Here is a 16,882-nt window from a genome sequence, read left to right as displayed (position 1 = left end):
ATACTGGAACAACTCAGACTTAAGAGGAATTCCCTACTGTATCTTCCCATCATATCAAGAACAGCAATTTAGTAGTTTAGGTTGTCTGCTTTTTTTTAGACAAGCAGTACCTTACCAGCACACTCCAAAGAAAACAGTCCTTTTGTAGAGCCCATGGTCTGGAAATAAGTTCAGTCCTTCACTGGATTTAAAGCTTTATTTATAGAAAGTTCACTGCATTAATGGCAGCAATATTTGCATTGTATTTGAACTCGGCACTAATAGGTTAATATTTACATTTAGTGAACACTTAAATGAAAACAAACTAAACACAGCCACAGTTTTAGAGTAGAAAGACAGACATACAAGTTACAGACAGACTTAATAGTAAAAGTAATCACAGTTATTTCATTCTGGTTGTTTTAGTCCAAAGATCTGTCATTTCTTAATCAGATTAGCAGGAAGAGTGGATTTGTCCAAGTCATCGAAATATGGATGGTTCAAGGCCATTTTGCCAGAAATTCTTTTTGCAGGATCATAAATTAACATTTTCTGGAAGAAAAAGGAAACACATTAACTCCCTCTCGAAATAGGAACTAAAATCATATTAAATAGGTAGATATTTAACCACACTAATAATCAAGTGACCATAAAGATAAGTTTGCCCCCTGTGTTCCATGATTTCTCAGAGGGAGAAGTCATTTCCACCTACAAGTCAGTAGTAGGTCAGTAGTAATGCATAACATCTCAGAAAGTGAAGAAACATTTATTCTCCCATTCAATAACCAAGCCCATGTGTGTATCGGGGTACCATATGCACTGAACTAACCAGAACCAGGCATCAAGTGGCAACGATCATTAGTCTCAGCTTCTCAGCTAAGGGAAATTAAAAAGCATTAGGCTGTTAAAGCCCAAAATGCTTACAAGGACAAGTGATCCTATGCTTGTTTTGTCAAGCTGATGTTGAAGAAACTGATGTCAAATCGCTTCTACTCAGCTTGGTGCAGCAGTTTACAGCAGTTAAAACGTAAGAGTGATCACTCAGTTACAGAATCCAAACAGGAAAGTAGTATACAAGCAGGTAGAACTGAAGAAATCCAGAGTTTCAAAACTTGAGTATCTTTGCAATAAGTTACTTTAACTGAAGACATCAATAATGAAGTTGTTGAGAGCAAACAGACCAGATGCCATAGCCACTAAAACAGCCCCCAGTATTTTCTAGAACAGGCAAAAGATTTGTTTTGCTAGCAGTTTAAAGAAAAAAAATGCATCTACAGTTTATATCATACAGGCAGCAGCCAAAAAGAGGCAAGGAATGAAGTATTCAGCAGTTTTCTACTAGACTTAAAACTAGCAAAGTCTCTGCAAAGTCTTTTTGCTTTTATTTCTCCTTACTAAAGGAAAGTACATTTCAAATTCAAGTAATCAGGATTCTGCCAGCTGCTTCACCCCCATCCCCACAACAAATTTATCTTCCAGAAAAAAAGCTTAACCAGTATTACTCCGCCCAGTATTCAATCTTGACATTTAACTATCTTTAGACTTCATCCTACAGGGAGTCTTCCGAGTTGATTTAAACCACAGAATTTGCATTTATATTCTCTGAACTCCTGCCAAATGCAATGCTATCTCTAAATTTAACCTTGTATGTCCAGTTTACAGGTTCCCATTAGCTATACCCCAGAACAACAATATCCTATAGCTAATGCCAATATCAAAGGTTCTCTTAAAATTGACTCAGACAAAAAAGGGCAAATTTATCCGAAAAAGGGATACTGTGATATTGAGACTACAGCACTTCAGCTGATGGATTAAGTGACCATTTCTTCTCTGAGCAGTCTGCAACATAGCTTTTCCTGAAATTTAGTGTCTGATAGACCACAGCTTTTGATGACAGCCATTAAGTGCTTTGAAGTACTGGCCACAGAAGCCATTTAGCTTATGAAGATCTTAAGTTTATAACCTCACTCAAGCAATTGGTCTTAAAAAAAAAATGTGTGATCCCTCTTCAGAGCTATTTTACATACTACTTGCATCTGCAATAGTCCATAGAAGGAGAAATTAACATTTTCATTGACACATCTGAGCTTGTGCTCTAGAATGAAATACTCAGTTTTGTTGCTTTTAAAGTTATATTACTGCTTCAGGCTTAAAAGTGCCATAGAAAACTTAAATGGATTCCAGATGCCTGAGAATTCAGCCATACCACTGTCACTAGGCATTAACAGGAAGCTGAAATTTCAACATTTTTTAATTTAAGGCAAAATTATACAAGATTTTACAGAATTTAATGTTTTGAGATTAGTATTTTGTTAACACCATTTGAGGAATTGCCTTTATTATCAGCAGCCCAAAACATTGGTTTTGCACAATGAAGCTGTAACTAAGCTCAGATGAGTACCTACCAGGCCAGTCACATGACTGCATCAACAACACTTACTTGCCTGTTCAATTGATTTTAGTTTGTAAATACAATCAGTAACAATTCTACTTCAAACTGATTTAATAATGATGCTGTCAGTGGACACAGAGGAATTATTCCCAGCTTAAGTCAGTTATCTCTGTGAAATGATACTGCTACAAGGTTCAGAGAGCTATCCAAAACAACTATATGTTTAACAAACATTGTTCAGGTTGTCAGTCTGAACTGTGGCTCTGTTCTCACAAAGAAACACTGTGAGAAATTGTGGTCATTTGAGCTTCTTGGATAACACCGCTTCAGAGTATATTGGTATGGCTGTAGCAAAATAGGTAATACACTACTTTGTGACTGCTTAAAAACATGAGCCAGCTACACAGGTAATTGCTGTACAAGGTTCCCCTTGTACCAAGATGGTTCTGACATTTCAGCTTATCTTAAGACACATAGAGCACCCACCCCACACCCCCACATGCAAGGCTGCACCACATAAATGCAGCTTTAGGGTAAGTCACCAAGGTACCTGCTTATACTTAGGTGCATCTAAGATCACACCTAAGATGTGATCTAAATTAGTCCACAGTGGCAGCACATGAGCTGGAAAAGCACTAAATAGAAAAGCCTGATGAAGAGCTTGTCAAATAAAAGCTTAGTGTGGTAGTTCAACTGGATGGCCACAGAACTAAAGTAAACTCACACTAGACACAAAATATGTCAATTAAAAGTTAATTCACCACAGCCAAAAAACTTTAACTCAAAATTTAAAGGCAATCGAGACAGACACTACAGACTCAAACTAAGCCCCTGGTTTCACAGCTAGTCAATAAATTCAGCTGTTTCCATCATTGTTTAATCAGTTAAGACCACCATGAAAGCTTAATCAAGATGAGCCCACCAAGATTCATCCACATGCTACTCTAAAAGAGAAATATTTCCAACTGGATGAGCAGTCATACAGCCATATCATAATTAGTGCTGGCACCAGGAAGGTGACAGCTACAGGTTGTGGGCAGGAGCTTTCACTTAAAACCTGTTCAAAGCTCATCCTCACTTTCAAGTTGTACCTGGTTTATTAGTATAAAAAAGCTGAGGCATAATTGCTCGATGAGAAAAGTAGTCTTGTCATCTATTATTTATTAAATAAGCGAGTGAATGTCACACTAGGCATCAGTTCTACAAGAACAACGGCCCATACCACTGCTGATAGTTTGAAGATCTCCATATCTTCATTCTAGCCAAGACCGATGTATAACTTTATGTATTCTAAAGTATTTGAAATGGCCTGTTCACTTTCTTAATCAGCAGTTTAAGACTACTTACAGACAGCAGATCGAGTCCATCTTCATCTAAGTTTTTGACATGTGATCCCAGGCTGCCAGGTTTCCATTTTGGGAAGGTGTTTTTATAGTCTTGCAGGGATTCCACTTCAGGCCATACCTCATTGTTGGGGGTACCTAAAGCTCTGTGCAAGCATAAGCAAAGTATGAGCAGTTTAGTCCAAAATCTGTACGCACTACTACGATTTCAGTAAGTGCACAGCACTGTTGTGCAATGCTGCACAAGTAGCAAGGAAAGGTTCAGCCTGAAATACCTGAAGATTCTGAAGAGCTGGTCAATCTCCGAGTCCCCATGGAAAAGTGGCTTTTTAGTCGCCAGCTCAGCAAATATGGTGCCTATGCTCCATATATCTACAGGAGTAGAGTAACGAGCAGATCCTAGCAACACCTCTGGAGACCTGTACCATAGTGTCACTACCTATTGAACACGGAAATTTTTGTAAGTTTATAGAATCAAGTCCTCTAATTGACTGCAAGCACAATGGCTCATTCATTATTAAGCAGCATTCAGTTTTTTGGTTAAAATAATAGCCAGTGCTAGAAGTTTTAGTGAAAATACTTGTTTCAAACTTCATTTACAGATAAGTTTAACAAACTCGATTGCAGTAGTTTTTGCTGCAAGCAAAGCAGTTGCCTACACTACTTCCCAAAGAGCAGGAAACCTTTAGCACCTAGCCACTGAAACCCTCAAACGCGAGTACTTTGTGAAGCAAAAATGCCCTTATGAGACAGTGAACAACAAGTTCTGGCCCACTTTTCCAACCTTAACGATTCTATGATTCTAAGATAATAGTGGGATTCATAAGGTGCTTTGGAACCTTAGAGTAAAACCAGTCAGGGAGATGGAAAGCCATTGAATAAAGCAAAACCAAAATTTAACTTTTTGATACTGTTAATGACTTCAAAAGCTCCGTGATTCTTTTTTAGCTGTTTCCTATTCAGTTATTACCAGGAAGCTAGTAAGCATTGTCCAAATCACCAGGAGGATGTTCCAACTCACTCACCTCATGAGTGTATACCCGCACTGGAATTCCAAAGGCTCGAGCCAATCCAAAGTCCGCCAGTTTAATCACTCCCTTGTCATCTATTAAGAGATTCTGAGGTTTTAAGTCTCTGTGCAGAACTCTTCTTGAATGGCAGAAGACAATACCTTGCAAGATTTGATACAAGTAACTCTGTAGAAAGGATGAAGGGGGAGGGGAAAAAAAAAAAAGGAGTAACATTTAATACAAGTTAATGTTCTGCGACATAAAGCTCTTTCCTTACATGAGCTCTCCCCATAGTAGTAGGAAACGGAGATCCAAAGCATCACAGATATTGAGTTAATATCAATCATAAAGCCACATAAATGAATTCTTGACTTAAGCTTAGCTTAAGACAGTTTAATTTCAGTAATTAAAAGAATTTGAAGTGGCACAAGAGAGCAAAACTCACATTCATCTTATTATCCACAGCTGCTTCTTTAACCTTTCATTTCTCCTTAAGGAGTTAATTATACTGAAAATAAGAGCTGCTTATAGCTTTGTAGGTCATCTTCTTTAGATTAATTTCCCTCTTAAATTAAAAAAAAAAAGCTGTCCTCATTACCTTAACACGTGAACTTTCCAAATATTGGCCAGATGGAATGGTATCCAAGTATTTCTTGAGATCCATGGAAAGGAATTCAAAGACGAGGTACAGTCTTGAATCCTGCATAAGAACATCCTGAAGACTAAAAATTGAGTATACAATCAACTCCATTGCAAAATGCGTGGACTCACGGTTACATTTCCCCTCTCAAGAGGGATACAGGCTGAATTTCCAGGTTCCTGTTATGAAAGCTTTAAAAAGCTTTCAGTCCTCAAAGATTAACAGACCTAGTGGGTTACACTGAAAAATCAGTGAGTCATCTGAAAAATCCAGTATAACTGAAATAGTATCAGACAGAGAAACACCCTATATGCTTCCTCTTAAATATGTTCCCTCATGCCTAGTATCAGACACAGGAAGTCTGAGGAAAAAATATCGTTGCCTTTAAAAAAAAAAAAAAGACTGCGGATGTTGGTGCCTAGCTTCCTTTTGAAGCTGGCTTATTACAGCAGAGCCTGAATTACTAGGAGGGTTTAAGGGAATATTATAATAGGAACCTATTAGACACAGCAGGATTTGCACAGGATTTTAAGTATCTCCTTCATCCTTAATAATTATAAAGGTTCCTAAACCCAAGCATACATACACTGGGACACTAGATGGTTGGAACATGGCCAGTTTTAAGGCACATTGGAGAGCAACTATTTTGCTGCATCAAAGAGCAAGTAAATATTTTGTGGGGAAGACAATAGCTGTGATCAATTCTACATGTCAAGTACTCACTGATAAAAGTTTCACTCATAGCTCAGATGTGCCAGCTATGACAGCATCATAACGTAACACAAATCTCTGCTACAAAACAGCAAGGAAGTGATTGATGACAGAGGTTCACACAAGAATGCCAAGGTCAAATGGTCTATACCAAGGTGGCAAATAAAGTTCCGAGACAGACTAAAGTAACAGCTTCAACCAGTTTTCATGAGGTACGCTGTCTCTGTCCTGACAATAACCACTCTGAAGATAATCCACATAAGTTACAGAATCAACAAAAATTTGTTAGATTCCCAGAATGGGAAGAGGCAGCATGAGGAAGTCTTAATTAGAAAACTGGCATAAACACATGATTTGGGACTATAGCTGTTTGCTGCAAAGCAGACACTGTATTAAGCAGAGTAGCGCTCACCTCACTAGAATAGTGAAAAAATAATTTCTTATCTGAAGGGACGTAGTGCCCTCCAAAGAGTTTAGCTAAATACCAGTATATGCATACCAGACTATATTGGGATGATGCAGCTCTTTTAATAAAGAAATTTCTCTGATAGCAGTACTTGGAACACCTTCGTCCTCACTTTCTAGACGTATTTTCTTCATTGCAACCACTTGGCCTGTGGTTTTGTGCCGACCTTTATACACAACACCATAGGTACCTGAACAAAAAGACAGTGAAACGCATATAGGAAATACCAGCTTCAGGTACAGATAAGTCATTGCAAATAAGAATTGCTAACATAGGCAAGAGTCCTTGCAATCAAGTATTTTTTGTTTTAATTGAGTATTTGGCTTGATTAAGAACTCCTACTTAGTTTTGGCAGTTTAACCATGCAATAGTTTTGTTTACAGCATGCCACCCATAAACAGTATCATTTGTTAGGACAGGGTACTTAGTAGCCTAAGTGTGAAACTTGAATATTTGGAAGATGTAGTTGTAAAATCAGATGCTATTTCAGTTTCAGGCTGATTAACTTTCAGGCAAGATCACTATACCTCTTCATCCCTGAGGGGTTATGATTTTGTTATTGATACATCATATTAAAAGGTTAAAGGTTTAGCTGCAAAAAAAGCAGTGCTCCCTCCACAATCAGAGATCTACCCATCCGTTGGTCAGATCTACAGAAATACCTCTAGCACAATCCTCAGTGCAGGAGAGAGGGTAGTGCTGTGGGTCTCAGCAGAAGCTAAAATTGGAACCAGTAGTAAATCTCAAATCAATAATCTATTTTAATCATCAGTGTTCACAGAAGTAGAACCCCTCAACAAACCAAGACAGCTTAAGTATTCTGTTTTCACCCTTCTTGGAGCATTAAGCCCTCAGATTAAGCTCAAACAAACTAGTTTCTTTCAGGAAAAAAAAAATTCATGCACAAGGCTTCAGTTACGAAGCTTTGTTGTAAGATCCGAGCCCACACATCTTGCCATTACCTTAGAGAGCGCCTTCTCAGAGTAACATACTGCAAAGTCTCAAGTCCACATAAGGCCAAAGCATTATAAAACACACTGACTGCTACACCTAACATAGGCAGGATTTCCAGTGAAAGGGGGGTTGTGACTAACATCCGCATTGAAGAAATCTTTAGTGCCTTATAGTAAATTGTTAAAATTCACTTCTCCAGAGGTTTACAGTCTGCTCTTTCCTTTGACAAGCATAGTGACGAGAGATAATCCAAGCAGAACAATCCACAAACCACTACTCCCTACCAGCAGCTCCGAGAAAAATAAGTATACCACGCAGTACAACTTCAGGAGCAACTGATACACAAGTTCATATACAAAGGAATGGAGGAACTTCCTAAATTGAAAGGCTGTTTTCAGGCCTCAGAACGTATTTTTTTTTTCCTCTTGGAGGAAAATTACACCATTAGCCATCAATATGAAGGCAGATGCTTCTCAGCACTGATCAGTTGTCTCAAATAGGCCATGTCATCTTTGAAAGAAGGGCAGTCTGAAAGCTTTTACATATAGAGATAATTACCACAGTTAACCACAGGCTTATTTTGCCAGTTGGTTGAATCTCAGTAGATCCTCTAGTAGCCAGAGTGCACAGAGCTTCTATGAGACTTGATAACTCAAACTGTGGAGCGTTACAAGGCTCGTGGTTCTCCATACTTACCTTCCCCAATCTTCTCTATTTTTGTGTAATCATCCATTGCTATAGTTATCCCTGAAACGAACAGGAAAAAAACCAGAAAACATGAGGGTGAACAGTTGCTGTCCTGAACACAGCCAAGTCATTGAAATTATGCCAGGTCTTTGGAAGCTAGTTGTGTCTTACAGAATTAGGATGTAACATGAACACTTACCGTTCTCCTCAACAAAAACACAGGTTTTTATTCAGGGTTCCAACTAGAAAAACTACATCTCAAAGTATGATTAGGCATCAGCTCAAAGGAGGAAGATGCTTTTGTGAAGAAAGCTCCTCCAAGCAGCTGAAAACACACACCCTAGTCATTAGTTTTACAGAGTTGCTCGTTAGCAGGAACCCTACTGTCCAAAGTCACGAGGCTTGCTGCTCGCAACGCGAGGGCACCCCAGCCCCACGTCGTTTGGGAAGTGCACAGCGCAGCCTTAGGAGCTGCAAACCCGAACTGCGCGAAGGGGCACCAGGTCCCGGGAGGCGTTAGCCCCCCTCCCGCTCTTCACCTCCGTCGCTGAGCGCAGCCGAACTTCAGCGCCAGGTTCGGAAGCGCTACGAGGTCACGGGCGAGCCCGCAGCCGCCCGCAGCCCCAGCGGCGGTTTCCCAGCTCGGGCAGCCGCTCAGGGGGCGCGGAAGGGCGGCGAGCGCTCGCCCCGAGCCCGCTGGCCGCCCGAGCCGGCTCAGGAGCACGCTTCCATCTCGGCCCGGCTCCTGCCCCGCTGTCACAGCCCGCATCACCCCGAAACCGCCCCGAGCACCCGCTGGAGGAGCTGGCGCCCTGCCCGCCTCCCCCCCGCCTCCCCAGGGCGATGCTGCCCCGACCAGGAAGGGACGGCACACCGCCCCGCTGGGCAGCGGCACCCCTCCGCCGCCCGCCCGCCCGGCGGAGCGAGGGCTGAGCGCGGCAGGAGCGGAGAAAGGCCCGACGCCGCGCCCGGCCCGGGCGGGGAGCGGGTGGCTCGGCCCGCGACCCAGCGCGAGAGACCAACCTCCCCCCGCAGCCGTTACGCGGCCGCGCACGCTAACGGCCGCGGAAAAGCGGCTCCCCAGCCCCTCCGCCGGGCCGGGCGCCGGCCCTCCCGGGCCCAAGCCCCGCACCTTGCCCCCGGCGGCGGCGGCCGCCGCTCCCGCTCACCTGAGCCGCCGCCGCCGCTGCGCCCGCTCCCCGCTGCAAGGAGGTCCCCGGCCGCGCTGCGGGGGCGGGCACGCCGCGTTCGAACTAGCCGCGCGCCGCCCAGCTCCGCCAATGGCGCCGCGCGGCGATGATTCAAAGCGGCCAATCAGCGCGCGCCGCTCCGGCGGCGCCAAAGCGAGGCCGAAAGGCGGCTTCTGCCTCCGCGGTAGAATCGGTGCGGCCGGGCGCGGCAAGCTGAGGACGCGCCGGGCGTCCGCTTGGTTCGCGGCCGGTGCGGGCGGGAGGTGCCCTGTAGTCCAAAGCCTTTTTGCCCAAATGGCGAGGTACGGGGGCACTTGCGCAACGGGTTGCGCTGGGACGGCGCTAATGGGTAAACTGGTCGCTGCCCAAGTAACACATTAGGCTGTTTGCATGGTATGGAGTGTATAATAATACTTGGATCGAGCTAGGCTTGTGGCTGCAGCTGCTCCTTTTAATCACGCAAGTCTCTCAGATTTTGATGCCAGAGCTGGCCAAAGCATAAATTCATTATTTCAGGCTGCAAGGGTGCTGATCTGTGAAGTACTGCTGTGACTTTTGAAGCTGATTTTCAAGTACACGCATTAATAAAAGGTCATTGGGTAACTTAATTCCCCAAATTAAAGTTCTGTATTGCTGCTCCCAGATTAAGAACAATTAGTCCCTGTGCTATCACAGCATTCGAAAGGAGGGTTGGGAACATAACTGGAGAGGCACCTGCAGGCTTTGCTCAGGCAGGGCTCTGGTAGCTGCAACCTCACTCCATCGGTACCCAGGGAAGTAGTAACGCAATACACATATAAAGAAAAAGCCTGGGAAAATACTATTCCAAGCATAGCAAAACTGTGTTACTTAGAAACCTCGGTGCTAAATATATTTGCAAAGCAAATGTGTTTCTAATTTTATAGGTCTTTCCCCTACAGGATAGTTTCACTGAGGATTCTGTGATGCTGCTGACCCACTCTGGCACCCGCTTCTCATCGGCACCGACAGCCCTGGGCCAACACGCTCCTGTGGAAACCTACAGTCCCCGCAGGAGTGAGATACGAGGACCGCTCCACGTTGTTGAGGTAACTGCATTTTTTAATTACTTCATTGCACTGGTTTACAACATCCATGAAGGATGGCAGTGCTGCTCCTCTTAACTGAAAGCGGGGCAGGCTGCTGTATACAAAAACGTACAGCTTCTCCCCTAAAAGCATTTTTTTGGAGGGTGATTCCAGCAGGCAAGACTGTTTATGGTGCACCTCCTTCTTCTCTTCCCTAGCCCATGGCAAAGGCAAGAGGCAGCTCGCCCAGCTCCTCCCCCGCAACACACACGTTTCAGGGGTAAAAATCCTCCACTTTCCCCTCCCTCCTGGGGAATTTTTGCAGCATACGGCGCGCGTGCTCACAGGTTTCTGTTTACCTTGAGTCGTGTATTCCCAGCACTTGCTAGGGATTTACCTGCCTAGAACAAGGCTTTTGTACCTCTGGGAAATCCCAGATGGAAATACGGCCTCGCATCTTGTGCAATTCATAGGAAAAGGGTCCGACGCGCCCTGCCCTGCACTGCCAAGGAGAAACTTTTCCCTACGTGTGTAACAAGTCCCGGACAGCCCAGGCTCAGTAATGCACGTGGGCTGGCTGCACAGCTCAGGCACAGCGTGGGTGACGTGGCCCTCGGGCCTGACTCCGGATGGGCAGCACCGTCCGGCTTGCCTGCTCCACAGCTTTGAGGGGATTGCTTTCTATGCATAGGACCGGAGCTACTGCTGCTGACTCTGCTGGACTCATCCCCGTCCGGAGACCTTAGGAAGGTGGCCAATGTCCACCTTTTCCTTCAGATAAAAAGAAAACATGTCTGGGAAATCCCAGACATATGGTAACCTTAGTTAACTTGGGGGGAAGGGGGGGTTTAGCAGTATGCTGAACATTTAGTACTATAAATTAATGTAAGTTATATTAAAATACATACAGATTATATTTACATGTAAAATATAGTGTGTCTGAAAGTACAGAATACACTGATCTGAATTTTCTTGAAAGCAACATTTTCTTTTTTCTGGTTTTAACCAGCTTTAGTTTAAATATACGCAAATATTTCTTAGTAGTGCTGATACAGTCATTTCTGTTGGGCACTAACCATTCATTCTCAGAGCGCTCCCTGAATTTTCAAATTCCTTGAGAATACATCTTTTTCCATATATCCCATTGCTTCCTGAGTTTTGAGCGGTGAAGACCAGGAGGCACCAGAAGGAAAGCTGATCGAAGGGGAAGAGCTCTCTCTTACGCAGGAGCCCGGTAGCCTTACTTCTGTTTCACATGTGAGGAGACTGCTCCACAAGCCAGTGGTATACAACGCTGTGATCCGTGCGAGGCAATGGTCCCCTTGCCTGGTGCCTGAGATGATAAGTTCAGCCTTTTCTGATGCCTTTAGAAAAAACCTAGGAGGGGGATGGCTTTGAGATCTGTCTGATCGCTGTTGCACTCGAAGCCCAACACAACTGCCCCTGCCCTCACGTCTGTTCTTGCGACTGCCTCAGCGCGTAAATTGTGCTGGCTTAGTCACGTGTGAGCAGCTCAGGGAAATTATTTTGCTGCGGTCTCCACGTTGGGTGGACTAGCAGCTGTGTACCAACACCTTATAGCAATGGAGAACGCCGTTGCGTGCAGTGGTTTCCTTCAAGAACAGCGGAGGTTGCTTCATCCTTAGCTCGTGCTAAGAGTGCTCAGTGGCCGCGACGGTGGGTGTTGACCAAAAGCAGCTTACGCCAATCTCGGCTTGTCCCTGTCACTTCACAGCACAGTTGTGCACGGCATGACTCCACGTACACCAACAGGGCTGCTACGTGCCCCATGCCCACACTCTCCGCGCTGGCTTTCTCTGTCCCTCTCTGTACAAGAGTAAGCTCTATCTAGCTTGCTTATAAGGCAGAGTACAGGTAAGTATAGACCTGTCGTGGCACTAATTTGCCCAATACCAGTCTGACAGTTCTGCTTACCCAGTGTTTTCCTCCCTCTTGCTGTTGTCTGCCTGTCCTTAGGATATAAATCATGTCTCCTTTCTGACTCGATAGTGCTTATCACGGGTTGATCATTGCTTTAGACATGGCAGTAGCTAATGATACTGCTTGAGACAAGTGAAACAACTACATTTGTATTGACCTTTGTGTTTGAAGGGATTTACTGTTCTGCTTGAAAGAAGAGCAGCAGTGAGCCCGCTGACAACTGAGTCACAGACGGACAGAGATGTACAGATGTGGGAATCCCTAGGACTGCTGCTCCCTTTCACAGCAAAACATGGATCCAAGTGCAAAACCGAGGGGAAACTCCAAGGCAAACAGCAAAGGAATCTAGGTCTACCTTGACAATACGATGTTAATTACCATTTTATTTATACAAATGGGCAAAGGGCACATATATTTAAACCTCTTCGGCATCCCAAACTTCCACTTGCTTGAACTGCAATGCTATTTGTGCAAGGCATATAGGATCAGACCTACAATGCCAAGCTCAGATTATAGTATTACAGTTGTATTCATGGCTAAGAACCCAGTGTAATACTCTGAACAACTCCGTCTTTGCTGAGTAGAGGGCAGCTGCAAGAGTCACTATTGCCTTGTCTTTTGTATATTAATCATATTCTCCTCAGCAATAACATCACTGTAAGGAAGAGAGAGAGTGCATTTTGCCTTTTACATAATGATGCGATTAAAAAAGGTCATCTGGTTTGTGAATACCAATGAGGGTATCTAAACTTGGTTGTGTTCACTGCACTCAGAAGCAGATAAATACAAACATTGATTGGCTTTTTATAACATTTATTAAAAACAAAAGATTATTTTGTTAGTATGACAATGCGAAAGTACAGTAGAAGAGATTTAGTAGCATTTAGAAAACCAAGATAATATTAGAGGGATGATGTCTCATTAATGCATAGCTCAGGTGATGCATTTAGCCTGTTAAATGCCTCTTGTTATGCAGGACAGTTTCCACTATCAAGAAACATGGAGAGCTCCTCTGCTGCTGTTATCCTGCATTAGCATTTTGACAGGATGCCAGAAAGCAAAAAGCTGAGAACTGTTTGAAAATAAAGCAAAAGGATGGAAGCTGCTAAGAAAAAATAATTAAATTGTCACTGTCTCCCAAGAGCACGAATATAAATATTTAAAATGCATTTAAAGTACTTGCATTTAGGTTTAAATTCCTTTGAGTATCACTTTTGTAGCATAGTGTGTAGCATGCACTAAACCACTTTACCTAAAAAACCCCAAACATTGATATGATTACAATAATGAAAATATCGTAAATCATCCCCTTGTTTCAAATAATGAAACTGCAGATAGAAGGAAACATCAGTGTGGCGGTTACTCATGGGCTTGTATCTTCCTGGAGGAAACCTCGGCTGAATTTGAAGTCAGGGGAAGTTTTACCGTGAACTTTGCAGCAGCGCACGAAGAGGAGCAAGCGGAGAGCGTGGTGCGCGGGGGGCTTGTGGGAGGGAGCGGAGGGATGCGCTGAGTCCCCGGCGAGCGCGTTGGGGTTGGCCTCCAGAGGCTGAAACATGTGCCATCCCTGGGTGTAAAGTCTGAAACCTTCCCTCAGCTCTGGCTTTGCCGAACTCCTGTCCCACAGTAGGGAATGCTTCACTGTCGCCGGAGCTCTTCCTTTATTGTGGGACATGCAGCTGATTATATACAAACCTCCAGAGAAATACCCACAAACACCCAACCTGGATTCTATCTTAATAATGGTAATTAAATGAGAAAGGTGAACAGGGCATACATACCAAGCCAGGGAAAAAAGACTAAGAAAAAAGCAGCTTTTTTTTCTCTAGAGCATCTGGTCAAAAATCCAGGCTCCACCAAAGTCATTGGCAAAACTCCCATTAACTTCAGTTGGGCAAAGCTTTCACTCCTAACCCCTGTAAAACCAACCCTAGGAAAAGGTGGCTGCTTCCCGATTTTATTTTTTGCATTTCACGTGGCTCACAAGCCAAGAAGAAAAATGGCAGAACCCAATAAACTGCTTTTTAATTGCTGTTTGGATATATGAGAGCAGGAGAGGTGCATTCAGAGGTAGATTTGGAGTTCAGCCCTGATGCAGGCGAGCAGTCCCCCGCGGCTGGAGGAGACGGGTTTTGAGGTAGATGTGGAGGGCTGGTTAGCAGAGGCCTCCAGCTGAACAAGGCAATCTCAAGCCCCAATTCCCTTAGGCTTTGTCCAAATTTAAGGCCCTGTCAGTACGGCCATAGCAATATAACTCTATCAGCGACCGTCCTCGGGTGGAGACAATTAACGCTAGCTAAAAATCTGTTTGCTGGTATAGCTGTTTCATTTCAACAAATAATACTCTTTTTTCCAATTACCTCAGGTTTTCTCTGCGCTCCTTATCTGTTTATCCTTTTTCATCTTACAGCAACCACCTGCTACTGTGCTCTACCAGATCAAACGCACTGCAACAGCACATTTAAATTCCAAACCTCCGTCGGGGAAGCCTGACCTGAAGCCTCTCCTGAAGTAAGGGAAGTTAACTTTTTCTTCCCTCTGGGTATCATTCCAGCTGCCAAAAAAGAAGGTATACTCTTCCAGGTGAGAGCGTAGATGAGACAAGTGAGGTATGTAAGCCCGTGGAAATGGATTCTGGATTTCCATGTACGCATCACACCTGAATTTGTTTAAAAATTCCTCCTCCTACCAATTGTAAGAGTAGAATTACAAAACACTATTCACTTCCACTAAAAATGATTTTTTTTCTTTAAGATGTTATTTTCTTTTACAACCTGCAAATTCTATTTAAGTCTTTATACTTTTCCTTCCCAAGGAGCGACGGAAGGTTGCATGCAGTGATGGCGTGGTGCGCATCGTGTAAAAACAGCGCGTGGCCCAGCCACAGAGCTGCTAATTGCCGCCGCCAGCGATAGTACCGCTCATCGGTAAACGTGACCCGCCTTGCTTCACGCTTCCTTTTAGCCAACGTGGAGGTCGTGATCCTTTTTTTTTTTCTCCCATCTTCTCCGGCTCCCGGTTCCCTGAGTGGGCTGAGGAAATGAGTCACATCCAAAATAAGAAGGATAAAGACATTCTGGGGAATTAACTTCTCCATATGAGACACAGCCAAGGTCTTTGGTTAAATATTTTTATTTTGGCTCTATATACAACTGGAGTAAGTATACACTTTCTAGAGAGAGTGACAAGCAATTAGTTACACAGTATCACAACGATGTATAAACACCTATAGTCAGTTTATACAGCTGGGTGCTCACTTTGTAAATCGCACCTAGGGCACTAAGGCCCACGGTAGTAAAAAGTAACTGGCTTGAGCAGTTGTCAGCAATATTTCCAGGTAAATTAGTGCTTAATAGCATTTGTTGTGTTTAACTGCTCCTAATTGGTAAACCAAGTTCTAATGAAAACACGAAACTAGGTTAGTGCACCAAAACAGGCTTTTGGGAGGGGAGGAAAAGCAAGACGATGGGATAAATACATTTAAGTCAAAATGAAAATAATCTTAATAGCTTTTACGATGCTTTCACAATTTCAAGTCTTGTGATAAAACACACTTTAATAAGATCAATTAAAGTATTTTATTAGACATTTGAAGACTGTAAAAACTAAAAGCACAAGCAGAACTACTGGTTTGGTCAACGCAGCACCTCGCGCGTGAGGCTTACGCAGGCTTTGGCGGGGGAACCCCAGGCTGGCTCACCCAGGCCGAAGCGCACTGCGGGTGCGTACCGGCTGGCCGGCCTCCACAGGAGCAGCTGCCGGCCGCACTCCGTGTGTGGGGTCTTCTCCGCTTGCTTTTCGCGTGTCAGCGACTTTGAATTTGCATGGTAGGAAACACGCTACACCTGCAGTACTCCCTATGGAAAACCAACGGCCACCCTTTAACTGCGGGAAGGAATGCATGAGTGCCAAGCTGGAGGATTTAACCGGCTTTTTAATTTTGTGTAACAAGCTTCAGCTGGGCTCCCCAGACCGCATCCTCCAGAGCGACCCGCGGGCGGGAGGGAGCCGCAACCACCCGGCCCGCCCTCGGGGCTGGCGCCGGCAGCTGGAGGCCGCCGTCCCCAGGTGAGCCGCGGCGCAGGTGCGGGCGGCCCGGCCCCGGCCAGGTTGCTCCGGCGGGGCGCAGGTGCTCCCCGGCCCTTCAGAGCCCTCCGGCAGCCGCCGCCCTCCCGGTTCTCCCGCGCGGGAGACCTCGGGGCGCTCCCCCCGCCGCAAGGCACCTCGTTGCGGGCTCTCACCAGGGCGGGCGGCGCCCGGCCGCCCCCGCCGTCGGGGGCCGCAGCCGCCAGGCCGCGCCCCGCTGCCCAGCGACGGGGCGGGACGGGACAGCGGCGGCCCCCGGAGCAGGCGGCCGGGAGCCGAGCCCGCCCCTCCCTGCCTGCCTGCTGCGGGAGGAGAGGCACCGGCGGGGCCCGGCTCCACCTGAGGGGGCGGTGGCGGCGAGGGGCAGGCCCGCCCGCCGGTGGGGGTGAGCCCGGGACGGCTCTGCCCCCGCGCTGGGCGAGGTGAGGAGAGGTGCC

The 16,882-nt window shown here is 45.1% G+C and overlaps 1 protein-coding gene across 1 annotated transcript; it reads right to left on the bottom strand.

Moving 5' to 3' along the window:
• Positions 1-417: 417 nt before the first annotated feature.
• On the bottom strand, positions 418-8,242 carry CDK1 (cyclin dependent kinase 1; the record flags this gene model as incomplete). The annotated part of the gene is made up of 7 exons (XM_082308898.1): positions 8,192-8,242; positions 6,575-6,731; positions 5,323-5,446; positions 4,740-4,910; positions 3,990-4,153; positions 3,719-3,860; positions 418-531 (listed from the first exon to the last, which is right to left on the bottom strand). The coding sequence occupies exons 1-7, from the start codon at positions 8,226-8,228 to the stop codon at positions 418-420; spliced, it is 909 nt and encodes a 302-aa protein (XP_082165024.1). The 5' UTR covers positions 8,229-8,242.
• Between the last annotated feature and the right edge of the window lie 8,640 nt (positions 8,243-16,882).

The sequence above is a fragment of the Platalea leucorodia genome (assembly GCF_965183815.1).
Source record: "Platalea leucorodia genome assembly, chromosome: 4".
Classification (NCBI taxonomy): domain Eukaryota; kingdom Metazoa; phylum Chordata; class Aves; order Pelecaniformes; family Threskiornithidae; genus Platalea; species Platalea leucorodia.
The sequence above is the reverse complement of the archived record's forward strand: the minus strand, read 5'-3'. Positions and strand labels throughout refer to the sequence as shown.